At 51.7% G+C, this 26,676-nt stretch overlaps 2 protein-coding genes across 4 annotated transcripts in view; one reads left to right on the top strand and one right to left on the bottom strand.

The window, feature by feature from the left end:
• Positions 1-201: 201 nt before the first annotated feature.
• On the bottom strand, positions 202-18,236 carry MED1 (mediator complex subunit 1). 2 transcript variants are annotated; one of them, XM_064399914.1, is made up of 18 exons: positions 18,068-18,236; positions 15,567-15,673; positions 14,793-14,871; positions 14,210-14,264; positions 12,416-12,548; positions 11,688-11,716; positions 11,277-11,348; positions 11,023-11,097; positions 10,581-10,654; positions 10,277-10,366; positions 9,235-9,346; positions 8,883-9,007; positions 8,179-8,291; positions 7,272-7,473; positions 6,993-7,088; positions 6,786-6,891; positions 5,618-5,758; positions 202-5,440 (listed from the first exon to the last, which is right to left on the bottom strand). In XM_064399914.1, exons 1-18 carry the CDS (start codon positions 18,093-18,095, stop codon positions 2,512-2,514), a joined length of 4,566 nt encoding a protein of 1,521 aa, XP_064255984.1. In that variant the 5' UTR covers positions 18,096-18,236; the 3' UTR covers positions 202-2,511. The 2 variants fall into 2 exon arrangements, with proteins under 2 accessions (XP_064255984.1, XP_064255983.1); XM_064399913.1 differs by having other exon boundaries at positions 203-5,758.
• Positions 18,237-18,324: 88 nt separating this feature from the next.
• The window catches only part of CDK12 (cyclin dependent kinase 12), a 30,547-nt gene continuing 22,195 nt past the window's right edge, over positions 18,325-26,676 (top strand). Inside the window, exon 1 of one of the 2 annotated variants that reach the window (XM_064399915.1) lies at positions 18,325-20,191. In XM_064399915.1, the coding sequence (XP_064255985.1) occupies positions 19,155-20,191 (1,037 nt within the window). In that variant the 5' untranslated portion in view covers positions 18,325-19,154. The remainder of the gene's footprint in view (positions 20,192-26,676) is intronic. The other variant, XM_064399916.1, reaches the window with a different exon arrangement.

Here is a 26,676-nt window from a genome sequence, read left to right as displayed (position 1 = left end):
TCGGCGCGCGGCGCGGGGGTGACGTCACGGTGATGTCATTGTGGCGGGAGAATCAAGCATGGCGGGGACGGCCCCGGGGCCGCCCCCAGCACGGAGCACGCAGCGCTTTGTACCAAAGGGGTTTATTTGATTGTAAATAAACACGTTCTCTGCCATAGTTCCAAAAAATGTTGAAATTCCGCTTTCCGCACTCCCCCCCAAAAAAAAAAAAAAAAAATCTGCCGCGGGAGGCGGGGTATTTACAATTCCAGCGATTTTCCAGCCAGGGATTTATGTACATGATGAGAATAATCCAGGAAAGAAGCAGTTGCTTTTAATCTCCGCGTTCGCTTCACCACCTGAGATTAAAAGGTTTGGCTTATATTTAATTTTCGCTTTATTTTATCTTTCTGAATACTGAAAGATGTAAAATTATTGAGAATATAAGCAAAAATATTCCAAAAATAAACCATTTCTCAGAGCCCCAGCACTGCCACCCCAAAGCCTCTCTGGTCGTGCACCTCAGCTCTCCCAGGACTGACGTCATTGGAAGGGGACAGGGCACCAAAATGGGGTGAAAAGCTTTAAATTTGGGCTGGAGGAGCCGTTGTTCCCTCTGTTCCCACCTTCCACAGGGGGAATTTTGGATACTGAGCTTTGGTCTGGCTGAGGGGAGAGGAAACGAGTGCAGCTTGTTCCTTCAAAACGGGTTTTTGGGGCAATTTTGCTGCTTTCCCTTCCAACTTTAACGGAAAACACAGCAGGAAAACACAGCTCTGGCTAAGGAGGGGTGCAGGGAGCCATCCTGGGGGATTCCCAGCCTGGATTCCACTTCAAAGTGCTTTTTTTTGGGAAGGCTGCTTGTGCCCCCTCGCACAACTCACTGAAGGGATTTTGTCCAAAAAAAAAGGATTTAATCAAAGCAGGAGATGGGGGCAGCTCCAGGGATCCGTTTTTGCTCCAGGTTTGGATTTAATTCCCATTTTCCTATCGTTTCAAGCTCTGGTTGTGGTGTGCAGGACACCAGGAGCAAGGGGTAAATACTGGAAAATGTCAGGAGGGGAAGTTCTCCAGAAACGGGGGAAGTCTGGGAGACATTCAGGCTCCCATGCTGGAACTAAACTGGAGGCAGGGGTGAAAAATCCCTACAGTTAACAGGAGAGTTGCCAAGCTACTGAAAAAACTTTCCAAAAAAGCTGGAAACCAAACAGCTTTCCTGGGGTATCCCCGGGGTCAGCCCAGGATGGGAAATTTCAGTGGTTTAAAAGCAAAAACTCAAATCCTTGCCATCTTTTCAGGCTGCATCCCCAAAGGTGAAGCACAAGCTCATTCCCAGGGGGAAATCCTGGCCTCCAGCACCGACAGCAAAACCCAAAAAATCCTGCTCAGTACATAATTCCACAGGAGATGTGTTTGCAGAACTCCTGATTTCCCACATTCCTCTTCAGTGAATCAGAGAAACTGCTTTTAAAAATAAAACACACTCCTGAGTCTCTTTTCCTTTCAGGGACCACAAGACCAGCCCGGAGAGGATGCCTGAGTCATGCTCCTAATTCCAGCCAAAAAAAAAATCCATCTTTTAAGGAAATCAACACTTCTGCTGCAGCTCTGATGCCAGCTGAGCCACCCTGGGATTGTTTTCCAAGCAGGACGTGGGTCCCTCAGCTGGACAATCCTTCCCAGGGCAGTGCTTCTGTGTGTGACCACAATTCTCAGCTTCAGCAGCACGAGGAGATTGCAGGCAAGCTTGTTGGTGCAGCCAGGAGTCCCTTTTCCATGGAGATTTGCTGGAATTCCACCATGCTGGAATGTCACCAAAGCTGCAGAGCCACCCAAAGCCACGGGCTCTGCCCAAATTCCCGCTGGGGGAAAACAAGGAGCACGAGGTGGTGCCACATGGAGGTGAATAAATAGCTAAAATAAATGGGAAGGCAAACCCAAGGCAGCAGCAATCCCTCAGAGCTGTGACCTGGGATAAAATCCTGATTTCCATGAGGAAACAGTGCCCAGCTCGTGCCAAAGCACCCTGCTAAGCTGGGCATTGAACGAAGGAATGCCGTGGCAATCAAATAAATTAAAAACCTCGTGGTTTTTCCTTCTTCCAAAGAATTAAAACCCAGCCCTAAAACATTTCCTAAAACAATTACTTTAAAACTTCCTACATTCCAAAGGAGCTTATCCTGAATGGGAAGAGGGCAGAGGGACTGGGATCTCCCAGAGCAGCCTATGTCTGTCTGTCTGTCCCCTCTGGGAGCTGCTCCCACATTCCCACACTCTGCTTCATCCCCGTTAACTCCAGGGGATGATAATACTCATTAATCCAGGAAGAATGGGAGTGCCCACAGGATGAAGGGACCTGGCACTCACATCCTCCTGCACAGACCTTGGTGGTCTGGAAATCTTGGAAATACCTTGGAAATACTTTTTTTTTTCCCCCTCTCCAAACACACCCCGTGAAGATCCGTGTGGCAGGTTTGAGATGAATCCTTCCTTCCCTCCCTCCAGCACCTGCAGACAGCTCATCTGGGAGAATTAATTGCCAATTAGAGCAACATCCATGAGATCATCATCCTCCTCCCCGATCAGGAACTCGGGGCTGGCCCGGGATGGCCTCTCAGCTGAGAGGATGGCGTTGCTCGCCATGGACAGGGATTGATCTGCCGAGATGGGAGACTTGGACCAGCTCTCGGGCTTCATGCCGTGGGATTTCTTCTTGTCCCTGTCCTTATCCCGCTCCCTCTCTCTGTCCCGATCTTTGTCTTTCACTTTTTTCTTCTCCTTTTTGTGCTTCTTGTGCTTCTCGGCGCTGTACTCGGGCAGGGGCCGGACGCCGTCGTCGGAGCTGGGGCTGTTCTGGTAGGATTTCTCGGCGATGGAAGAGCCCGACTCGCTCTCGCTGTCGATGTTCTGGGGGGTGTAGGCCGGGGATTTGCTGTGGCTGGGCGAGCAGCGCTCGTGTTTGGGCGTGGAGCCGCTGATCAGGGGGGACCCGTAGCTTTTGGAAGAAGCCATCTGAGGCCTCAGCCCGTCCCCACCCCCTTCCCCGGGTTTCTGCAGGGTTACTTTGGCTTTAATGCTGGGGGAACCACCATCGTGTTTGCTGATGATGATTTTGGCCACTCCAGTGCTTCCGACGTTTTTGGAATCCGAGTTCTTCTTGGAAGAGTCGACGGATCCTCCAGAGACGGAGACCTTCGATTTCTCCTTGTCGCTCTTCTCCCGCTTTCCCTGGAACTCCCCTCCAGACATGTTGTGTTTGGAGGACATTGTATGGCTTGAGGAATTGGAACTCGGCCCCATCTGTCCATCCATGGGGTCGTCTCCGCCAGGCCCGCTCGTGACCACGCCGTGCTTCAGCTTGTCTATGACTGCGGTCAGCGATGGCTTCTTGTTTCTGCTCGGGGACTTGCCTTTGGAGCTTCCATGCTGGTTCTGGGATGAAGACATGGAAGACCCACTGGATGAAAAGGAAGATGAAGAGGCCGTGGAGGAATTGGACGAGGGAGGCGGTTTCTGTGACATAGACCCAGAGGATCCCATGCCTGAAGATGATTTCATGCTCGAGCTTGACCCAGTCCCAGACATGTGGGACCCACCAGAGCCTGAACTGATGGGTGACTTCGCTTTCGACGACGGGGGAGTACCCGGGACAGGCTTCATGGGAGAGGCGAGTTTCTCAGAACCCCCCGAGGGTCTCGAGTGGGACGGGGAGATGTTTGGTTTGCTCATGGAAGGGTTCATGAGGGACGATGGCTTTCCTTGAGGTTTCATCTTGGTGCTGCCAGAGCCGGCGCTGAGGCCGTGCTTGGTGATGGGGGAGGATCCTGGCTTTCCCACCGACTGGGCCGAGCCCTTGGACTGACCCGAGCCGGAGCCGCCCTGGCTGGAGTAGAGGCTGCTGCTCATCTTTGAGCCAGAAGACCCTTCTGATTTGCTTTTAATTTTGCCTGAGGTTGACGAGGAGGAAGAAGAGGAGGAGGAGGAAGAATGGCTATGATGGCTTTTGCTGCTGGAGGAGGTGACAGAACCACTACTGGTGTACTGGCCGTGTGAAGATGGTTTGCCAACAGTCACTGTTCCTTTTGGGATCTGAATGGTTATTTTTGGAATAGGAGGAGTAGCTACCCCGGGAGGAGTCTGGGATCTGCCCGAACTCCCCGGAGATTTGGACCCACCTGTGCTTGCTGGTGGCGTGAAGGGCCTGTTGGATGAACTGTGGGATGGAGATTTCCCATCTGTCTCCTGCTTCTTCCTCTTTGGAAGTTTCTCTTTGCTCTTGCCATCGCTGGATGGCGTGCGGCTGCGCTTCCCCGGCTTCCCATCCATCCCAGCACCTGCCATGGCACTTCCAGACCCATTGCCTTCCTTTACCCGTTTCTGAGACTTCTCTTTTCCTAAATCCCCCGTGTTCAGCAAAGGGCTCTGACCTCCACTGTGGTGCTCCATGATGTCAGAGGACCCCAGTGCTTTGCTGGCAGCTGCAATAATACTAAAATCCACCGTATCGGATGGAGTGCTCCCCTTAAATTTATTTTCCCCCCCATCAGCCCCTAAGACTTGCACCCCCAAATTAGTTAGAGCCTGGGGTGCATAGCCCTTGAAGTCATCAGTGTCTCCGCTCTGACTGCTCTCATCAAAGTATTCCTCCCCAAAACCACTCTGGCTCTGACTGTTCAGCAAGTCGGGGTTGAAATCTACCCCGTCTGGAAAAAAATGGTTGGAGGAGTCGCTGTTGGGGCTCACAGCGGCGTCCGCGATCAGGTCCGCGGGGTCTGTGTAGGGGTTCTCACTGCTGTTGGCCTGAAAAACATCGGGGTCAAAGAGGGCACTTTGTGAATGTCCTGAACTAGAAGAGTCTCTGACGGGAGTCCCAATGGGTGGGCAGTCCTCAGTGGTGGTGGGCAGCTTGGAAGCCTCCTCGGCGATATCCGAGAGGATGTCGGTGACATCGGCGCCGATGCTGTCGGAGCTGGACAGGCGAACCATCCTCTGGATGCTGGGCTGGGCGTGGGGCAGCGCCTGCGGGTACGTGGTGGGAGGAGTGCTGCACTGGCTGGGTGCTGGAGTAATGTGAGGGGTGTCCAGGGTGTCTGCAGTCATGTTGACATCAAAAATGGGGTTCTGGGAGTCAACATCCATGGAAAAGAGCTCCCTCTGGAAATCATCCTCAGTCTGGTGCTTGGGTTTGTCGGCCGGCATGCGGGATTTTTTTTTCTTTTGTTTATTCCCCCCAGGGCCCATTTCCATTCTGGGAGAGCCAGAGGAAGAGTTCTGCCTTTCCAGAGGGCTGCTCCCATAGAGAGTGGAGAAATCCTGAGGGGGATTCTCCTTAAGAAGGTTCATGAGCATGGGGTGGTTCTTGGTGTTGCTGGCTGGTGAGGATACTGGTGGTGGTGTGTGGTGGGGGGGGGTTGGACTTGAGCCAATGGTAGACCCCACATTCCCTGTGATCTGCAACAAACTAGTGAGAATAGGGTTCTGAGACACTTTGCTGAAGTCCTCCCCATGGCCCACCGAGTCATGCCTCTCTTTCATGCTTATGCTCATGTTAAACAAAGTAGTGATGGGCCCCCCAGGAAAAGTGTTGGTTGGGGTGGTGGTCCCACTCATTGGGTTGCTGCCTGTGGTCATGCCATACCCTGGGCTGCTGGCTGGGGGCAGGTTTTTCTTCACCATGTCTTCAACTGTCTCTGCAATGAGGGACAGGGCTGGCGTGTCGGCTTGGATGGTTTCTGCTTTCCTACGGATGGCTCTCATGGTGACAGGGATGGACATGCACCTGCAAGACACAGCACAGGGTCAGGGTGGGGCTGGCTGCCCTCAGCAGAGGTCACTGGGGAGGTTTCACACATGAGCACTCAGGGGCTTGCACAGGAGAAGCAGGTCCAGGTTTTATGTCCTGCTGTTCTGCTTGAATTCACGCTCCTCCCACCAGCCCTACCCAGCCATGAGACACTGCACTTGCAATCAGAGGGAGGATTAATCAATTATCTCTAATAACTGATAGCTGACAGATCAATGTCTGGTAGTTAAAAAGCACAGAATCATGGAATGCTTTGGTTTGGAAGGGGCCTTAAAACCCACCCAGTCCCTCTCTCTGCCATGGCAGGGACACCTCCCACTGTCCCAGGCTGCTCCAAGCCCATCCAGCCTGGCCTGGGACATTTCCAGAGATCCAGGGGCAGCCACAGCTGCTCTGGGAGCCTGTGTCAGGGCCTCCCCACCCTCACAGGGAGGGATTTCTTCCCAATATCCCACCTAGAACTACTGTTTCAGTTTAAAGCCATTCCCCCTGCCCTGTCCTCAGTAAGGAATCTGGGCTGTTACTCCAATTCTGGCAGAAAACACCTTTATCTAAGCTTGGTAAACCTGATTTCCTACAAACATAAAAATCCCAGGATGGCTTGGGTTGGAAGAGCTTAAAGCCCATCCAGTTCCACCCCTCTGCCATGGGCAGGGGCAGCTTTTTGAGCTCAAAAATCAGTGTAACACCACATTCTCCTCATGGATAACAAGTCTGTAACATGCTGAGAGCAAAACCTGTGGTTCCTCCCCAAAAGGTGACAGGAGTGTTGTGCCCTGGGAATGTCCTGCTCTGTTCTGAATGTGACTGAGGTGATAAAAGCCCTGTGTAACCAACAAACTCAAAAATAAGTAGCTGCAGTTCAAGGTCTGGCATTGAATTTTCAGCAGGCTCTGAGTTCTTCTCTCCTCAGAACAGCTCCAGAACTGCTGGATAAACAGGAGATGGAGCAGAGCTCATCTGTGTGATTTGGAGCACAAGGTGGGACAAAATCCCAGCTTACCTTTGAACAACCTTGGCAATGAAATCATCTGTACAGATGAGGGCATCAGACAACCCTTTGTAGAGCTTACAGTTCACGTGGCTGGAGTCCTGAACATCCATCACCACTGCAAGAGAGCAGGGAGAGATGAAAATCCTGCACACAGGGTGAGGAAAGCCTGCCAGCCTTCCCAAAAACGCTGCTCCTGCTGCCCCTGAGGCCACTTACCACACACCAGGGAGTCGTTCACAGGGTGCTGGAAGGACACACTGAAACAGGAGTCAGAGAGAGGGCAAACTTCAAACTGCAGGATCCCAGGAGAATCTGAAAGACAGAGGAACTTTTAACTGAGGGAACAGTGGAGATGAACCAGAGCTCACACAGATGGGAAAAAAAAAAAAAAACACAAAAAAACCCAAGGAAAGCAGCAGTGGTTTAATTTCTGATGAAGAAAACTCCCCCAGAGTTCATCATTCCCACTTCATACTCCTCTGGAGTGGCACCCACCTTCCTTCAGGACTGTCCTCTTGACACAGCTGCCAATGAGGGTGTTGTAGGCCACCTGGTGCCGGATCAAGCTGAGGATGAGGGGCACCCTGCCAGGGTGCTGGAAAGCAATTTTGCTGATCAGAGTTCCCTGCAGGCTCCGTCCGTCCGGGAGAGGAGCGTCCTTGTTCAGGAAGTAACAGTGCTGCTGTCCTGGAAGAGCCTGACAAACAATCCCTGCTTTAGAAAGGGGTAATGGACACCCAGCAGTGCTCAGAGGGCACTGACACCATGTCACCTTTCTGGCTGATAGGGACAAACACTGAGGATGTTTTCCTTCCACTCTGAATATTTTAATTCCTCAGAAGTAGCATTCACTGTTCTCACTAAAGCAGTTTCACACTGGATGGCATCACTTCTGAGCAGAGAATCCTCTGGAGTTAACACTCATCCACAAATTTAAGGATTTCTCCCAAAATGCTGCAATTTATTCAGCCACACATCACTGTTCAAAAGGAAGGGACAGATCCTGGGAAGGCTCAGCCCCTCTGCTCTCCTCCCTGCAGCTGCACTCCAGCAGCAAAGCATCTTTCAATACCTGATTTTCCTAAATACCATGCTCATCACAGAATCATGGAATGGTTGGGGTTGGGAGGACCTTAAATCCCATCCAGTGCCACAGACTGAGACACTTCCCACTATCCCAGCTTGCTCCAAGCCCTGTCCAACCTGGCACTGGACACTGCCAGGGCTGGGGCAGCCACAGCTTCTCTGAGAACCTGTGCCAGGCACATGAATCCTAATGCCTGCAGAAGTTTTGTCTGTGAATAAATACTGCACCCATTTTGTTTATCCCACCTGGAAGCAGCTGAACCCCCCTGAGGTGCTGCTGTGGAGGCTCCCAGGCTGCCTGGGAGGGAACACTTACGGCGTAGAAGCGCATGTTGTGGTTCAGGGGATCAGCCTCCTTGGACAACTCAAACTGGGTGATCAGCTCATACAGGGGCACAAACGTGGGTGGAGTGTCAAACAGTGGGATACCTGAGGGGCAAGACAGAGGGGAATGATGGCACCTGAATCCAGGATGGTGGAAAACCTGTGGTAGTCATATTTTCTTCGCCTAAGATTTTGCTCCTGGGAAGCTGAGAAGCTTCAGAGAAAAAGGAAAACAATAATGATCTGATTTGTTTCTCCTGTGTTTTGCTCCTTTGGAATGTGTTTGGAGATTGTTTACCAACAGATGTTTGTTTCATTGGGTTTCTGTGAATTGTTTTGACTTATTGGCCAATCAGGGTCAAGCTGTGTTGGGGCTCACAAGTTTTCATTATTATCTTTTTAGCCTTTCATAAGTATCCTTTCTGTATTCTTTAGTATAGTTTAGTATTCTTTAATATAATATAGTATCATAAAATAATAAATTAGCCTTCTGAGAACATGGAGTCAGATTATTCACTACTTCCTTATTCTGGGGACCCAGCAAATACAATAAAAACCTGTCCAGGTTTTACTGACAACACCACAAAACCCTGAGGAACTCCCCTGGCACACATTAAAAATCAGCAGCATTTACTGATAGAAAGGAGGGAACGTGAATAAAACCCCAGAGATGTGTCTGACAGGTCTGCAACCCACCTGTGCAGCTCTGCAGTTTCTGGATGAAAGCTCGAGACACTGGAATGGGACGTGGGAACTTCAGGAAGAAACAAGCAGGCAAGTCCACGCTGTTGGCACTGGTGATTGAGGAGAAAGATGGAGTTCTGCAAGAAGGGGGGGACAAAAGGTCCTGTGAGCTGCAGGGCTTCTGCTCTCACCTGACACAACATTTATGTCTGCTCAAGTACACCTTGTTACACCCTAGAAATGAAGGCAATCTTCAGAAGCACCAGAGCTGAAAAAGGCATTTCTTGGCCTAAAGGCAGCGCGTGAGATTCATGGAATGCTGTGACAATTACAGCTGAGTGCTGGCCTCGTGTCCTGCCCTTACCCTTTGCTGTCCACAGGATGGGAGCCCATGATCAGTGGAGCAATTGGAAGTTTGTGCATGGCCATGGTTCCCTCCACTGTCACCGACACGTTCATTCCCAGCGAGCGAGGAACTGCAGGGGAAGCAGGACAAGAACCCAACAAGGACATGAGCTGGTGGAAAAAAAACCCCACCAGTGGCAGGTTTTGTGGATTAAATATAAATTAAATATACTCTCCATCCCTGGAAGTGTTCAAGGCCAAGTTGGATGGGGCTTGGGGCAACCTGGGGTAGTGGAAGGTGTCCCTGCCCATGGAACTGGATGAGCCCTGGGGTCTCTTCCAACACAAAATATTCTGTGATTCCATAAAATATTACTCTGGCTTTCCCCACAAGGCACAGAGTTCACTGTTCACCTTCAGGACCAAATGGACACCAGCCAAACTGACAGTCCTACCCATAGCTCCATTTCCCTTTTGCCAGGTGGACCAATTGCATCATCCTCAAAATATTTTCCAAATGCATTTGCGAGTTCATTGTTTGCTCTTTGCAAAGAAAAACAAATTATGATTTTGGATAATTTCCCTCTCTTTTTTTCCTGACAACTGGAGCTTGGTTTTGGCATTGTAACAAGAGCCAGATGTCCATGCATAAAAACAATCTTTCAGCATGATGGGAGAGGCATGAGGGTGGATGGGGCTCTGAGGAACCTGGGATAGTGGAAGGTGTCCCTGCACATGGATGAGCTTTAAGGTCCCTCCAAACCCAAACCATTCTGGGATTCTATTTTTTTATTCAGGTAACAAAACAAATCCCATGTTAAAATGAGATTCACTGCAAGGAAAAAGGCTCTGCCTGCAAAGCCCAACACCTCACAGCTCCAACTCCAGCACAGCCACAAGGTCCAATGGTCACCTGGGGCCATGCTGACACCTGGGCTCATTAAACCTGTGACTGGACAGGTTTAATGGACAGCTCATTAAACCTGCTGGACAGGGGGGCAGCAGAGCCTGGAATTCTGCTCCCTTCCCTCCTTCAAGCAGCAGCTGCACAGCTGACCTACCATTGTTCTCGTGCAGAACCACGGGGGCTCCAGTGCCATCCTCAAATAAATCATAGGGGGAGACGTAATACTTGAGGTTCATCAGGAGACCTGGGGACAGAAACTCTGATGGGCATCCTGAGAAGTCATCCTGATCATCCCCACCCCACAAAGCCACACAAACACCCAAAGACTTTGTCTCTCTCTCACTTTATTATTTTTCATCAGTTAATGTGGAACTATGACCCATACTTGAGGCCAGGAACAAATAATTTTTTTAAATTAATTAAAATTAATTCATTTTTTAAGAGTGAATGACAGGTACCTCCACTCCTGGGGGTGAGATAGCCAACACTGCCATGGAGGATCTTGTCCAGGGGGTTTGCATTGGTGGCTTGCCTGCAAGAGAGGCAATCACAGTCTGAAACAAGCCACAGCCACACCCGAAACCAAAATCCATGTGCTGAGACTGATTTCAACTCAAAATTCACATTTCTGGGACCCAAAGAGGGGCTGATCCAAAACTGCACACTGTACAGGCAAAACAAAAGCTGCTTTACCCTCTACAGCATGGCTGGTTTATCACTGAACCTACAGCAGTGAAACAAGGCCAAAACTTTCTCAATTTAAACCACAACATCACTGAATCCACCTGGCTACAAACTTTTATTTTGCCTCAAATCAAATCCTGCAGTTAAAAAGGAATTTCTCAGAACTTTAAGCATTTATAGATATTTAGAAAACCACACAGACACCACAGAACTTACCAATACATGCCAGCCATCTTTTGGAGATCCAACTCCAGGGACTGCAGAGCCAAGTACATTTTAGTTTTAAGTTTGCTTAGGGAAAAAAAAATAAAACAATATAAGAAAACTTGAAAGGAACTGTGCAGTGCCAACCTACAAGCTTGGAGGTTTGGTTTTTCTTTTTTCATTTTGTATGTGTGGGTATAAATAAATGTGTTCTAGACTTGTTATTTCATTTCATATATGTGGATATAAATATATCCTGGACTTACTTGTCCCCTGGCAGCTTATACAGGTTCACAAGTCCCCTCAGATGCTTTGAAAACTCATCAAAATTTTTCTCTCTGAAAGGAAAAAGAGGGAAGTTACCAAGTATTCAAATTAATAACGGATTGGTTTCATTTTAAAAAGTGATTATTAATAAAGATGCTGAGCCACTTTAAAAAAAAAAAGACTTTTGCTACATGAAAATGTATTCTTTAAATGATGCAGCTTTAATATGCTGTGGGCTTTGAAGACACCTTGCACAGCAGCCAGAATCACAAGATCTGAGCCAAAACCAGAAAATCCCCTGGAGAAGTGAAGACACTTTGTGGGGAAGGAGCAGCTGTGAAGAATTTTGTGAAATAGCATCAGATCACTACAGCAAAGAGAAAACACAACAAGCCACCCCTGTCACTCACCTCAGATGTTGCACCAGCTCTGGACAGCTCTGAAAAGGAAGAACCCACAAGGATGTCAGTGTGGAATGCAGCCACTGCAGGCTTTGTGCAGCTGGGAATGTCAGGGCAGGGGATTCCCAAGCATCAGCTTTTCCTGGGAAGCCACACAATGCTCACAACCACTTGCTGTGGTTCTACTGCTGCTCCTCAAGCAGAACAAATCCAGGTAGTAATATCTCCTCTTAAATTATTAATTTGAAATAAATTTCTCAAGCTGTAAAGATTTAGGTTGAAAATCCATGAGCTTATATAGAGATACTAAAGATGGGCTGTTCTGAGGAGAGGCCAATCAAACACCAAGCTCAAACTCTCCTCCACGTGCAGAAGGGCATTTTCTCCCAGCATTCCACAATTTTTAACTTTCCATTCCCAGATCTGAGCTTTGTAAGAATAACTTCCCTTTCCTTTCCTTGGAAACACAGCAAAAACTTCCACAAAATTCTCAGAAAAATTGAGGTAAATCCCCAAATAATTTTGCAAGTTGTGGATCCACAGTGTGCATTGATTAGAAAATCCCACAGGAGCAAACTACTCCATGGAGGATTTTACTTCCCACTAGAACAAGCAGCAAGGGTGCAACCCTGGGTCTAAGGGAATATTAAATAAAACCCATTTCCTCTGCTCAGAATAAAGGGAGATAATCAGGAATGCCAAAAGCACAAGGGCTCCTTTTTCCCAGGAATACCCACCACGGGGTTTTCTCCATGGTGAGCCACCTTGACATCACAGAGCAGCCCTGTGGGGTCCAGCTGCACCTCCACATAGAACATGTCTGAGGTGATGTAGCACTCGGTGCCGTTCGCGCTCAGGTGGGACCCGAGGCTGCCACAGGAAACAGAACAAAAATCACTGAGATGCACAGAAAAAAAAACCACAAAACCCCACAATCCAAGCACACAGAACCCACACAAAACCCCCCAATCCAAGCACACAAAACTTCCCAATCCAAGCACACAAAATCCCTCAATCCAAGCTCACAAAACCCCACAATCCATCATACAACCCCCCCAATCCAAGCATAGAAAACCACACAATCCAAGCACACAAAACACCACACAAAACCCCACAATCCAAGCACACAAAACACCACACAAAACCCCCCAATCCAAGCACACAAAACTCCCCAATCCAAACACACAAAATCCTTCAATCCAAGCTCACAAAATCCCCCAATCCAAGCACACCAAACTCACCCAAAACCCCCAATCCAAGCACACCAAACTCCCCAGTCCAAGTACACAAAATCCCACAATCCATTACACAAACCCCACAGTCCAAACAAAAACTCCAATCCAAGCACACAAAACCCCCAATCCAAGCACACAAAACCCCCACAATCCAAGCACACAAAACCCCCCAATCCAACACAAAACCCCCAATCCATCACACAAACCCCAAATCCATCACACAAACCCCCCAATCCATCACACAAGCCCCCCAATCCATCACACAAGCCCCCCAATCCATCACACAAGCCCCCCAATCCACCACACAAACCCCCAATCCATCACACAAACCCCCCAATCCAACACAAACCCCCAATCCACCACACAAACCCCCAATCCATCACACAAACCCCAAATCCATCACACAAACCCCCCAATCCAACACAAACCCCCAATCCACCACACAAACCCCCAATCCATCACACAAACCCCCAATCCATCACACAAACCCCCAATCCATCACACAAACCCCCCAATCCACCACACAAACCCCCAATCCATCACACAAACCCCCCAATCCATCACACAAACCCCAAATCCATCACACAAACCCCCCAATCCACCACACAAACCCCCCAATCCAACACAAACCCCCAATCCACCACACAAACCCCCAATCCATCACACAAACCCCCAATCCATCACACAAGCCCCCCAATCCATCACACAAGCCCCCAATCCAACACAAACCCCCCAATCCAACACACAAGCCCCCCAGTCCATCACACACACCCCCAATCCACCACACAAACCCCCAATCCATCACACAAACCCCAAATCCACCACACAAACCCCCCAATCCATCACACAAGCCCCCCAATCCACCACACAAACCCCCAATCCATCACACAAGCCCCCCAATCCACCACACAAACCCCCAATCCATCACACAAACCCCAAATCCACCACACAAACCCCAAATCCACCACACAAACCCCCAATCCAACACAAACCCCCCAATCCATCACACAAGCCCCCCAGTCCATCACACAAGCCCCCCAATCCACCACACAAACCCCCCAATCCAACACACAAGCCCCCAAATCCACCACACAAGCCCCCCAGTCCATCACACAAGCCCCCCAATCCATCACACAAGCCCCCCAATCCAACACAAGCCCCCAATCCAACACAAACCCCCCAATCCAACACAAGCCCCCCAAACCAAGCACACAAACCCCCCCAATCCACCACACAAGCCCCCAGCCCCTCAGGGCTGGCTGTGGGCAGGGCACAGGGGTCTCTGCCGTGACCCACCCGCTCTGCCTGGCGATGGACTCCAAGCGATCGGTCATGGCGGGCAGAGATGACACTGATGGAGGGAACAAAAACCAAACCTCAGGGGAGTGATCCAACATTCCCGAAGGAATGGGGCACCAGCAATAAACCCAATCCCAGCTGTTACACCCTCCCATGTCTGCTCACACTGTGCAACCACACAGGATCTGTCCCCAGATGCAGACACGAGGGTCTGCACAGAAAAACCCAAATATTCCCAAACTGCAAGGAGAGATGGAATTTCTTCTGCAAGTGGAATCCAGGGATGGGCACTCACAGAATCATGGAATGGGTTGGGTTGGGAGGGACCTTAAAGCCCAGCCAGCAGGACACCTCCCACTATCCCAGTCTGCTCCAAGCCCTGGACACTTCCAGGGATGGGGCAGCCACAGATTCTGTGGACAAAGAGAGGATTTTCCCAATAAAAGCAGCACAGCCTGACTGTCCTGCCTGGCACTGAGCTCAGTGTGTGATGAACCCAGTGAAACACAGCAAAAACATCTCGTGTGGTTTTTATGGAGCATTTCCATAGGATTTTCCTCCCTGTGGAGAGCACACCAACCTTTCAGGGCCTTCTGCAGTGTCTCCAAGCAGCTCACCAGGTGCTGGTGTCCCCCTGAGTTCAGCACCACACGCTTTTCCTTGGGCAGACAGAAGAAAAAAATATCATTTTTCCTCAGCAGGAGGGAATTATGGCAACTTTGGAGCAGCCAAGTGAGGTTTGTTTAGATAATTAAAAGCAGATTAGATTTCACCCCCAAATCACAACATTTTGATTCCTCTAGGTGAACAGTAGCTGTTTGCAAGCAGATTACAAAGGCAGGCCTGGAATTATTTTCTTTTTAGCAATTTGCCCAGCTGGAAGAGCAGAATGCAGCAACTTTTTATAGGTCTAAGCTGAAAGTTTTAGAAGAAGAGACAGAAAAATAAAGAGCTGGGCAAACTTTTAACACCTGAGAATGGGCAGGAGGCTTTGCTGAGATCTCCCCTTCTCCCACCCACACCAATATTTCAAACCCATTTTTGACTAAGCCAGGGCTGAGTGTGGAGTGAAAAATACCCACAAAACAACTCTCTGCTCCACAAAACAATATCCTGGAAGGGTGAGGAGCAGAAAATTCAGGTCTGACCCTTTCCCTGGCACTAATCTGTGATTAGGGGAGGGAAAGGCACGTCAGGCAGAGAGGGTTTGGACATCCCTCCCTCCCCTGCACCCCTCAGGAGAGAGTGAAACCAAACCAAACCAAACAGACCTGACAGAGATCTGAGAAGCCAAAACAAAGCCATCAGCAGGGCAGCTGCAGGCAGGGCCTGCCCAGAGCCCAGCAATGCTCACCATGACCTGCCTGACCAGCTTCATGGTCTCTGTCCAGGGCCGGTTCTGGCTGTACTTGGCGTGGAGCCTCTCCAGGAGGGAGCTCATCTTGTTCAGCTTCTCTGCCTCTGGGAGACAGGAACGGTCAGAAACACAGGGAGCCAACACTGGAGCCTTTACAGATCAGTTCAGGAATACAAAACTTCACATCTTTCAAAGGATTTCTGCCTCTGGGAGACAGGAACGGTCAGAAACACACAGAGCCAACACTGGAGCCTTTACAGATCAGTTCAGGAATACAAAACTTTACATCTTTAAGATGATTTCAGAGGATTTCTGGCTCTGGGAGACAGGAATGGTCAGGAAACACAAGGAGCCAACACTGGAAGCCTTTACAAATCAGTTCAGGAATACAAAACTTTACACCTTTAAGATGATTTCAGAGGATTTCTGGCTCTGGGAGACAGGAATGGTCAGAAACACAGAGCCAACACTGGAGCCTTTACAGATCAGTTCAGGAATACAAAACTTCACATCTTTCAAAGGATTTCTGCCTCTGGGAGACAGGAATGGTCAGGAAACACAAAGAGCCAACACTGGAGCCTTTACAAATCAATGCAGGAATACAAAACTTTACATCTTTGAAAGGATTTCTGGCTCTGGGAGACAGGAACGGTCAGAAACACAGAGAGCCAACACTGGAGCCTTTACAAATCAATGCAGGAATACAAAACTTTACACCTTTAAGAAACTTTACATCTTTAAGATGATTTCAGAGGATTTCTGCCTCTGGGAGACAGGAATGGTCAGGAAACACAAAGAGCCAACACTGGAGGCTTTACAAATCAATGCAGGGATACAAAACTTTACACCTTTAAGATGATTTCAAAGGATTTTCTTACTGCTGGTTTAACCCCAGACCTCGAGGTGAGGTAAATGTCACGGAATATCCCAGGATTTTCCCATGAAAATGCCATGGGATGCCTGTCTGGAAAGTGCCCAGCTCCTGTTCTGCTCCATCCCTGAGTGATGTGGCCTCAGCAGGTTCAGTTCTGCCAGGACAGGACCCCCAGGGGCAGGAAACTGAGGGTGTGGGACACACAGGGTGAAAGCAATTTTGTGTCCTGGATTCCCCCTCTTCTTGAGAGGTCCTCACACATCATGAAAAACCTCAGCCAAGTCATTCCAGCTGTCCCAAATTCTGTGCTCAGACACCCCCCTGCCTCCCAGCAGGAGCTGGGGCAGTGGCTGGAGCTGTGCCAGGGGGGTTTAGGCTGGATTTTGGGAAAGGTTCTTCTCCCAGAGGGTGCTCAGGCTCTGAACAGACTCCCCAGGGCACGGGCACAGCTCCAGGAGTGCTGGGACAAGGCTCTCAGCACAGGGTGGGGTTTTTGGGGTGCCTGTGCAGGGCTGGGAGCTGGACTTTGATGCTGCTGTGGGTCCCTTCCAGCTCAGGAACATTCCAGAACTCCACAATCAGCTCAAAGCTGAGGGCAGCCATGCCGTGTGCTGGGAGTGGCTGGAAGGTGACAGAGACAACATGGCTTTCAGGAGCACTCAAATCTGTATTTTATTGCCAAGAAACACAGCTTTCTATACTTTCCTGTCCAAAAAAAACCCCAAAAACCCAGCGGGCATCATTCCAGAATAAACCCTGTGCCCAGCCCCAGAGGGTCCAAGGCAAACATGACATTGTGGTGTCACCTCACAGGATCCACCTGCCAAATTTCCAGTTTGGGTTCCTTATTGGTGCTTTCCCAGCCCACAGAGCTCACACTGAGCCCTCCAAATCCCAGAGTAAGGAACAAATGAATGTGTGCTGGCTGTTTTGGAGCCACACTCCTGTGCTCCCTGGTTGGACTGGATGATCTCCAGAGGTCCCTTCCAACCCCAGCGATTCTGGGGTTTTGTTTTCAGGCACTTTGAACCCCTCAGCTGCACCAGCACGGGATGCTGGAGCTGGGAAGGGACCCCTGGAGCTCACCTGGTGCAAGCCCCCTCCCCAGCCAGCAGTGAGCTGTCCAAAATCCCAGCAGAGAGCTGGAAGGGAGCTCAGCAGAGGACCCAGCCCCACCTCCCTGAGCAGGCAGGGTCACCTGGAATGTGCCCAGGTGGGAGTGGAATCCCTCCCGAGAGGGAGACCCCACACCCTCCCTGGGCAGCTCTTCCAGGCTCTGACACGCTCTTCTTCATACCGAGCTGGAACTTGTTGTGTTTCGGTTTCTGGCCGCTGCTCCTCGCTGTGGCTGACTGAACAGAGCCCGGCACCCGCTCTGACACTCCCTGGAGATTTCCCTACGGATTTACGGGATCCCCCCTCAAGCTCCTCTTCTCCAGAGTAACCAGGCCCGGCTCCGCGCTCGCTCCTCATCACAGACATGCCCAGACCTCAAATCACCTTTGAGACCCTCGCCCGTTTCACGTTCCGGGGCGGCACCTCACCCCCACACCGGGAACCCCGGGTCCACCGGGCCCCGCTCGCTCCCTCACGGGAACCCCCGCGTCCCTCGCGCCGCACTCACCCTCGGCGCTGCCCGGCGCTGCCTTCATATTGCAGGTGCGGGGCCGGGACGGAGAGAGGGCGAGGGGCTGGAGGGGGGTCGGCAGCGGGCGGGGAGCGGGGGCGGCGGCCGGGCCGGGCCGCCCTGGCCCTCACACGGCGGCGGCCGCCGCCATCGCTGCGCCCGCGGCCGCGCTCCCGCGCTCTCGCGAGACTTCGCGGCGGCCGCAGGGGCGGGCGGGGCTCGGGAGGCAGCACGCCCCGCCCCCTCAGCGCTGCTGGAAGCGCGGCGGCGCCCGCTGTGGAGCTCCAACGGAGCGCTAACCGCCCGTTAGCCGGCCGTGCGCCGCGGCGGGCCCCACAGCGACCCGCCGGCGGCTTCAGAGCGCAGGGCGGCGCAGCGGGAGAGCGGCGGGAGGCCGGGCCGGCGGGGCGGCGGCGGCGCCGCCATGGAGCTTTGTTGCGGGCCGGGCGCTAGGGGGCGCTGTCCCCGCCCCGCGCCCCGATAAAGTTGGCCGGGAGGGCGCCGCCGGGCCGCGCGATTTGGCGGCTCTCGCGAGAGGAGCGAGCGCGCGCCCCCGCCCATCTCCGAGAGGACTCGCGGACGAGGAGGACTCGCGCCGGAGCGGAGGGAGGGGCGGCGGCGGCGTTATCGCGAGAGTTGCAGGCGGGTCTCGCGAGAGTTGGCGGTGCCCCCGGACGGCGCCGCTCCGGTTCGGGCAGAGCGCGGGGGCCGGGCCGGGGGCGGCGGCGGCGGCTCCGGGGCCCTTCGGCCGGCCGGGGATCCGCGCCCAGGCCCCGCCACCGCCGCTGAGGCCGCGGGCAGCGCTGCGGGCCCGGGCCCCGCCTTCCCGGGGCGCCCCCGCGGCCGCGCTGCCCGCCGGGCCTGGGCCCCGCGGATGAGGCGGTGAGGCCGCGGCGCCCCCCCCTCCCCTCCCGGGGCCTTCCCCGCTCCCCTCCCCGTCCCTCCCGCCTCCTCCGGGGCCTCGCGCCCCGCTCCCCATGTAGGAGGGAGGACCGAGGCCGGCGTGGATGGTGCGAGGGGCGGGCGCGGGGGGAGTTTGAAGTTGGGGCCTTCCGCGGAGTCCCCCCCTCGCCGGTGCCGAGGAATGCCAAATCCGGAGAGACATGGCGGCAAGAAGGACGGCGGCGGGGGGTCCTCGCAGCCGGGCGGCGGCAGCTCCAACAGCAAGGAGAGGCACCGGGCGGGCTCCAGGCACAAGAGGCACAAGTCCAGGCACTCCAAGGAGTCGCCGCTGGCGGCCCAGGAAGCGGCGGCGCCCCTGGGAGCGGTGATCAAGCCGCTGGTGGAGTACGACGACATCAGCTCGGACTCGGACACCTTCTCGGACGATGTGGCCCTCAAGCTGGACAGGAGGGACAACGAGGAGAGGAGGGCGGAGAGGAGCGAGAGGGCGCAGAAGCACCGGCACCACCAGCACAAGCGGCTGCGGGAGCTGATGAAGAGCAAACAGGCGGAGAAGGACAGGAAGCTGGAAAAGAGCCTGGATGCTTCCAGCAGGTCCGCCAAGGAGAGGATCTCGGGATCCTCCAAGAGGCTCCTGGAGAGCGAGGAGCACCCCAAGGCGCTCTCCTCCAAGAGCAGCAACAAGGAATCGCGCTCGGCCAAGGCGCACAAGGAGAAATCCAGGAAGGAGCGGGAGCTCAAGTCCAGCCACAAAGAGCGCAGCAAAAGCCATCGCAAAAGGGATGCGCCCAAAAGTTACAAAACCATCGACAGCCCCAAGAGGAAATCCAGGAGCCCGCACAGGAAATGGTCGGACAGCCCCAAACTGGACGACAGCCCCTCGGGAGCCTCCTACGTGCAGGAATACGACCTCAGCCCGCCCCGCTCGCACACCTCCAGCACCTACGATCCCTACAGGAAGAGCCCCGGCGGCTCCTCGCGCCGCCAGTCCCTCAGCCCGCCCTACAAGGAGCCCGTGGGCTACCAGTCCAACGCCCGCTCGCCCAGCCCCTACAGCCGGCGGCAGCGATCCGTGAGCCCCTACGGCCGGAGGCGCTCGTCCAGCTACGAGCGGGGCAGCGGCTCCTACAGCGGCAGGTCCCCGAGCCCCTACAGCCGCCGCCGCTCCAGCAGCCCCTTCGCCTCCAAGCGCTCCGTGAGCCGGAGCCCCATCGCCAGGTGCGTGGGGTGGGGCTGGGCAGGGGGAGGGAGGGGATGGGAGGGTGGGGAAGGGTGTGCAGGGGAGTTTGGGGTGGTGGGATGAAGGGGGAGGTGGGTTCGGGTGGGATATTAGGGAAAAGTTCTTCTCTGTGAGGGTTTGGCACGGCTTCCCTGGAGGTGTCCGAGGTTGGACAGGGCTTGGAGCGAGCTGGGATATGGAAGGTGTTCCTGCCCGTGGGATGATGGTCTTGAGGGCCCTTTGCAACCCAAACCATTCCACGATCTGGGAATTGCCAACCCAAACCATTCCGTGATTTTGAAGTTTCCAACCCAAACCATTCCATGAATTGGGAGTTTCCAACCCAAACCATTCCATGATTTTGGAATTTCCAACCCAAACCATTCCGTGATTTTGGAATTGCCAACCCAAACCATTCCACGATTTGGGAATTGCCACCCCAAGCCGTTCCATGATCTGGGAATTGCCACCCCAAACCATTTTGTGATTTTGGAATTTCCACCCCAAACCATTTTGTGATTTTGGAATTTCCACCCCAAACCATTTTGTGATTTTGGAATTTCCACCCCAAACCATTTTGTGATTTTGGAATTTCCACCCCAAACCATTTTGTGATTTTGGAATTTCCACCCCAAACCATTTTGTGATTTTGGAATTTCCACCCCAAACCATTCCGTGATCTGGGAATTGCCAACCCAAACCATTCTGTGATTTTGGAATTGCCAACCCAAGCTATTTAATGATTTGGGAATTTCCACCCCAAACCATTCCACGATTTGGGAGTTGCCAACCCAAACCATTCCATGAATTGGGAGTTGCCAACCCAAACCATTCCACAATTTGGGAATTGCCAACCAATACCATTCCATGATTTGGGAGTTGCCAACCAATACCATTCCATGAATTGGGAGTTGCCACCCCAAACCATTCCATGATTTTGGAATTTCCAACCCAAACCATCCCGTGATCTGGGAATTTCCAACCCATACCATTCTGTGATTTGGGAATTGCCAACCCAAACTATTCCATGATTTTTGAATTTCCAACCCAAACCATTCCGTGTTCTGGGAATTGCCAACCTAAGCTGTTCCATGAATTGGGAATTTCCGCCCCAAACCATTCCATGATCCTGTGATTCCTCTCCTCCCCACTGGTGCCCAGTTTGGCCCTGGAGTGGCGTGTGTGGAGTTGCTTTGGTGGGGGCCTTGACACTTCCCTTGGAAATGGGGTTGGCGCTTTGGGAAGGGTGGCAGGAGGCAGCGCCCTGCTGGCTCGGGCAGGGAGGGCGGCTGGAGCAGCTCTGGGGTTCAGTTACAGCCACCTCTGGAGTGGAGGCTCCCAGAGCAGGATCCCAGAGTGCTCTCCTGGCGGGAAGTTCAGCCATGGGGAATGTTTTCACCTGGTTCTGGAGGGTTTGTCTGCTTGCTGCGTGTGGGAACATGATCTTGCTTCTCAGGAGGGCTCCTCGGGGGTGGATTTTGCTCTTTCTGAACTGTCTTGTCTTTTCTTTCCCCTTGGATTAGAGACAGCCACGTGCAAACTCCATCTCTCAGCCTAAACTTTCTTTTCTCAGCACTAGAATTTCTTCCCTTCCCTTCTGAAATCTGGGCAGCCTGGAAGGGTGAGGATCAACCAGCTGGATTTTGGCTTACCTCTAATTTTCTCTCTTTTCCCCTTTTACTCCAGAAGGAAACAATTATTTCAAGGTAGCTGTGTGTGTTTTATTTCAGGTGTTCATTAACCATCCTGTGCCACAGTCTAACGTTGATCTTTTCTTTCTGTAGCCCTGGCTTGCATTCAGTGAGTTTCCAGTTGTCTCCATGGATGCTGTGGAGCTTTGCTTGGAGCTCCATGGCAATTCAGATGTGACCTGGAATGCAATGGCCATAGGAATGCTCTGCTCTGTGCTTGCTGTGCTGCATCCTCCAGCTCAGCAAAAGCACACAGGCCTTTTGGAATTTGCTCTTTGTTACCACAGCTCTGAACTTCAGGAGTGCTGTCTTCCATGGAGAACTTGCCTTTGTCCTTGCTGGCAGTTTTGTGTTGGTTTCAACCCCCTGGAAGCTCTGACGTAAAATCTCTGTATTCCACTGTGGTTTTACAGTGCAGATTTCCTCCAGGCTGCTCCTCCTCTGGCCTGTTTTCTCTGTGTACACCTGGGAGGCTCTCGGGGAGAGGCCTGGGTGGTTTTCTCCTCCTTCCCTTCAATGCTTTTTGCCTGCTGCTGCTACTCTGACACGTTATTTACCATCCCTGTGGAAGAGTCAGGGTGCAGTCAGTTCTCTGAGATGTGGCCCAGAGGCCAGCCCTGAGCAGGGAGAAGCCATTGGGAGCTGCAGAGGCATCCTAAGAGTTTCCTTCCAGGAGAACCTCTCTGTGTGAGGGGCTGGCTGCTTCTGAGTGCAGAAATGCAAGTTACATTTCCCTGATTTATGGGAACAACTTCAGAGCACTTTGTGCTGCTTCCCTAAACTTTCAGAGCTGCTTTCTAAGGACATCTCTGACTCTTGACTGAATGCTGGACCCCAAAGCAGACAAGTTCCAAAGGTTACTCACTGTTTACACTCAGCTTGTACCCAGCTCTCTGAACCTCTGCCTTGGTAACACTCCTCTCTCTTTCCTGGGCAGATAACTCACTGTGTGAGGTATTCCAGCCCTTTGGAAAACACCTGCCTGCCGTGTAGCAAAGGGACACAGGGAATTTCTCCTGTTTTCCATGTGACAGGTGAAGCCTAAGCTGTAATTCATGTGGTAGTTTTGCTTTGTGGAGCTCCCAGGCTGTGAGGTGAGACTGGAGGGGGGAACTTTTGGTCAGGTGTGTCCAGGGGGGCTCAGGGCTCACCTGAGGGAGAGGGTGGGCAGAGCCTTCCTCACCTTGACGTGCTGCAGGTGAATTTGCAAGGAGGCAGCTGACTTTGGGCAGTGGCTGATCCCTTCTGTGCTTCCTGTGGAGAGGCAGGAACATTTTTTTGGGAGAGAAAACCTCTTTAACTGGCACACTCAGGCAGGGAACACCTGACCACGGCTTGTGTTCCTCAGGCTTTTCTGGGACACTCCTTTATTTCCACTGACTGACAATATGGTTTTGTTTTTTTTTAGTGCATTCTGTGTTTTCTTTCATCTCCATGTCCAAAACACATCATTAGGGAGCTGCACCCATGTGCTGTGCTGACTGGAGAAAATCCAGAGTGTTTGCATTTCCAGTGGCTGTGGAAAACAGCTCCTTCCCATCCAGGAGGAAACCAGGATGATTTGGTCAGGAGGGAAAATAACAGATGTGCTTTGCCTTTCTGTGTGGCAGCTGTTGTCTCTGCAGCTAAAACAAGGAGATGGAATTCCAGAGCTTGCTGGAGGTGGGGTGTGCTGAGTGTGTAGTGAGGTGTGAAAGGTTGCTGGGCATTCAAAAATAAGAATTAAAGCTTGTTTCCTGGGAAATTGGAGCAGTCAGGCTTCCCAGGCAGTGTTTTCTGCTTTGTCCTTAACTCTGTGTTGTTTAGAGCAGGTAAAATACTGAAATATTTGTAGGTGATTTTGGGTGGATAATAGGGAATTATGTGGATGCTAACCCTGTTAACCTTGGCCACCTCAGCATGGAAGGTTCTAGCATTCACCTCATCCCAATCTTCTGGTTGTGTGACTTAAATAAATCTCATAGTGCTTTTTAATTTGGATTTTTAGATGAAGTCATCATTTCTTTGTTAATTCACAGCTGTCATGGTTGGTATCTTTGGGACAGCAGGGTGGGTTTTACTCCCAGAGCATTTTTATCCAGAATGAGGAAGGAATGTGAGGCTGAATTGCCCCTCATCCATCCTGGAAAACCTTGAAAAAGCAAATAAGGTGTGGAATGCTACACCAAGGCTTCACAAATTAGGGAGGAAAGGGGTAAAAGTGCTATTAAGGGCTGCAGGTAAAGCCACAAAAAATCATTCCAGAAGATGGAAATTGCTTTATTCCAGAAGCAAATCCTTTCTGTGCATCTTCTGCACTTTATAGCTTGTTTTATTTGAGATATGCAGTGATAAAAGGCCTCTCAGCAGGTGCTGGGTTGGTGTTTTTGGGGGCTGTTGATGCTCTGAGGATGGCAGGTGAGGTGGTTTTGAGCTGGGAGAAGCTGGATGTGGAGCCTTTCTCAGGTCTCACAAAGCAGTGTGAGCACCAGGTGGAAAACAGGCCTGGAAACAGCATTTATTTGTGTGGGAACTGTTGGGAATTCTTGTTAGTGAGGAGAAAAAGGGTGAGGGGTGCCTGTGGAGTGAAGAGGACTGGGAGAAATGGGTGAATTTATTCCTGGAATAATTCTGGGTGGATTTGTTCCTGGAATAATTCCTGGTGGATTTGTTCCTGGAATAATTCCTGGTGGATTTATTCCTTCAATAATTCTGGGTGGATTTATTCCTTCAATAATTCCTGGTGGATTTATTCCTGGTGGAGCAGAGGGCTGTGGATATTTGCTGCTGGAAGGTCAGGGAGTCATTCCAGCCCTGGGAAGTGCTGGTTCTGTGGTGCAGAAGCCCCTGTGAGAGGATCTGAGCATTCCAAACTTCCCCACCCTCACCTGCCCTGCTCCAGGCAGGTGTCCCTGGTGGTTATTTCTAAATTAGCACCATGAAATAAGGTAAAATTGGACTTTTGGAGAAGTTTACTTTGATCTGTTTGATTGCTCTGCATCCAGCTGGGTTAAATTCTGGTGAGGGTGGCACAGATTCCCAGAGCAGCTGGGGCTGCCCCTGGATCCCTGGCAGTGCCCAAGGCCAGGCTGGGAGCACCCTGGCACAGTGGAAGTGTCTCTGCCATGGCAGGGGTGGCACTGGGTGGGTTTTGAGGTCTCTTCCAACCCAAACCCTTCATGATCCCATGAACTGGAGTAACTCCTGGGGGTTCTCATGGGGCAGGATGGAAGACAGGGAGCTGGAGAAGGGGCCCTGCAGCATCTTGAACAATCCATCCTGGATGAATTGCAGTAGGGAATGTTCACCCCAAAACCTTGTGGTTGCAGTCAGTGACATCCTGCAGGATTCATCAGGAATGTTTTCCATAACCTGCAAATGTCTTGGAGCTGCTGAAAAGGTACCTGCTGTCCCAGCTCGTGGTGCCAGACAAACTGCAGCCCAGGCTGTCAGCTCACTGAGCAGAAACCTTGGAAAAGGTGATCCTGAGGCAGCATTCCCATGGCAGACAGTGTGTGAGGAGGGAAACAGCCGTGTGACTGCAGCTTTTCTCTCCTCCTGGTTGTATATTTATTGTAAGTGTAAAGGTGAGGATTTACCTACAACCCTGCTGTTCTTTGACCACTCTCAGCACAAGCCTTGGGTTTGTATTTCCAAGTGGGAGAGAGGAATTCTGATCCTTGGAGTCTCCCCTGGGGAAACCCTTCACCTCCCACGCTCTCAGCTGCCCCTCCTGCAAGGTGCTGCTGCTGTTGGGACAGGAACTTTCTGTTGTCTCATTTCTGCAGTTTATTTGCCAAATGTTTATTGTCTGGGGATAATACTAATTGGTGTTGTTAATTATGTTGTGAGTATGGTTACAAGGGAGCCAGTGTCACCTGTGTTTGAACTGCTGCTGTTAAATGTGTTTAATAACTGCTGTGGGGCTGTTTTGAGGGAATTCTGTGTTTTCCAAATTAGATGTGTCCTGAGTGGAGTGTTGTGTCTGTCACAGTGTTTGAACTCAGAATTTTTGGCTGTCCTGTTGCCATCAGAGCCCACCACACCATTAAAGCCTCCTGCCTCACCCTGCCCAATCCTTGTTCCTCCTGGAGTGCAGGAAACACTTCTGGCTTATCAGGAATTTGATGTAAGCACTGGAAGGACCAGTTGCCACTTCCATTTTATCTGGTTTCCCCATCAGTTTCCCCTCTCCTGAGCAGGTTCATGTGGGAGAGCCCTGATGGTGTGAGGTGTTTCCTGCCTTGCTTCTCTCCCAGCCCAGATTTGCTGTGATTATTTCTGCACACACACCTGAATTAGAGCCCATTTTTGTTACAGGAAGACCTTGACCAATAGATTTAAAATTCCTGATGTTTATTTTTCCTTCTTCCAAATCCCACCATGCAAATTTGAGTTGTGATAGCAGTGAAAGAACCAGGGGGGTGAAAGCAGCTTGAAGTGCCCGATTTCCTGAGGCAGCATTCCTGTTTTATCCATGCTTTCCTTTAAAGTTCCACATAATTCCTGTGAAATATTCCTAAACTGCCAGCTCATCCTCTTGACTGGAGCCTCGTGTTGGGTGTGTGAGCTGTGATCTCCTCCTTCCCTTGGGCCTTGTCCAGCCTTGATCCTTCCCTTCTCTTCCCGGTGTGCCGGCGGGTCTGGCACAGCAAGGGTGGGTGATGATATCAAACTGGTGGATGATCTAAAACTGCTCCTGATTGACTCAGAAACTCCTTTCAGTAGCTCCAGCCTCTCCTGACAGGCGTTGTGACCTCTCTGAGCTGACCAGTAACGCATTCAGCCGTTGCTGAGCAGCTCAGAGGGTGAGA

The sequence above is a fragment of the Passer domesticus genome, chromosome 27 (genome assembly GCF_036417665.1).
Source record: "Passer domesticus isolate bPasDom1 chromosome 27, bPasDom1.hap1, whole genome shotgun sequence".
Taxonomy (NCBI): Eukaryota; Metazoa; Chordata; class Aves; order Passeriformes; family Passeridae; genus Passer; species Passer domesticus.
The sequence above is the reverse complement of the archived record's forward strand: the minus strand, read 5'-3'. Positions and strand labels throughout refer to the sequence as shown.

Excerpts from the sequence above, each read along its gene's own strand:
- MED1 (XM_064399913.1), bottom strand. The coding sequence starts at position 18,095 with ATGAAGGCAGCGCCGGGCAGCGCCGAGG. Across the intron at positions 9,008-9,234 it reads CATCCTGTGGACAGCAAAGG|AACTCCATCTTTCTCCTCAA; the intron begins GTAAGGGCAGGA and ends CCCTTCTTGCAG. Across the intron at positions 7,474-8,178 it reads ACAACATGCGCTTCTACGCC|GCTCTTCCAGGACAGCAGCA; the intron begins GTAAGTGTTCCC and ends ATTGTTTGTCAG.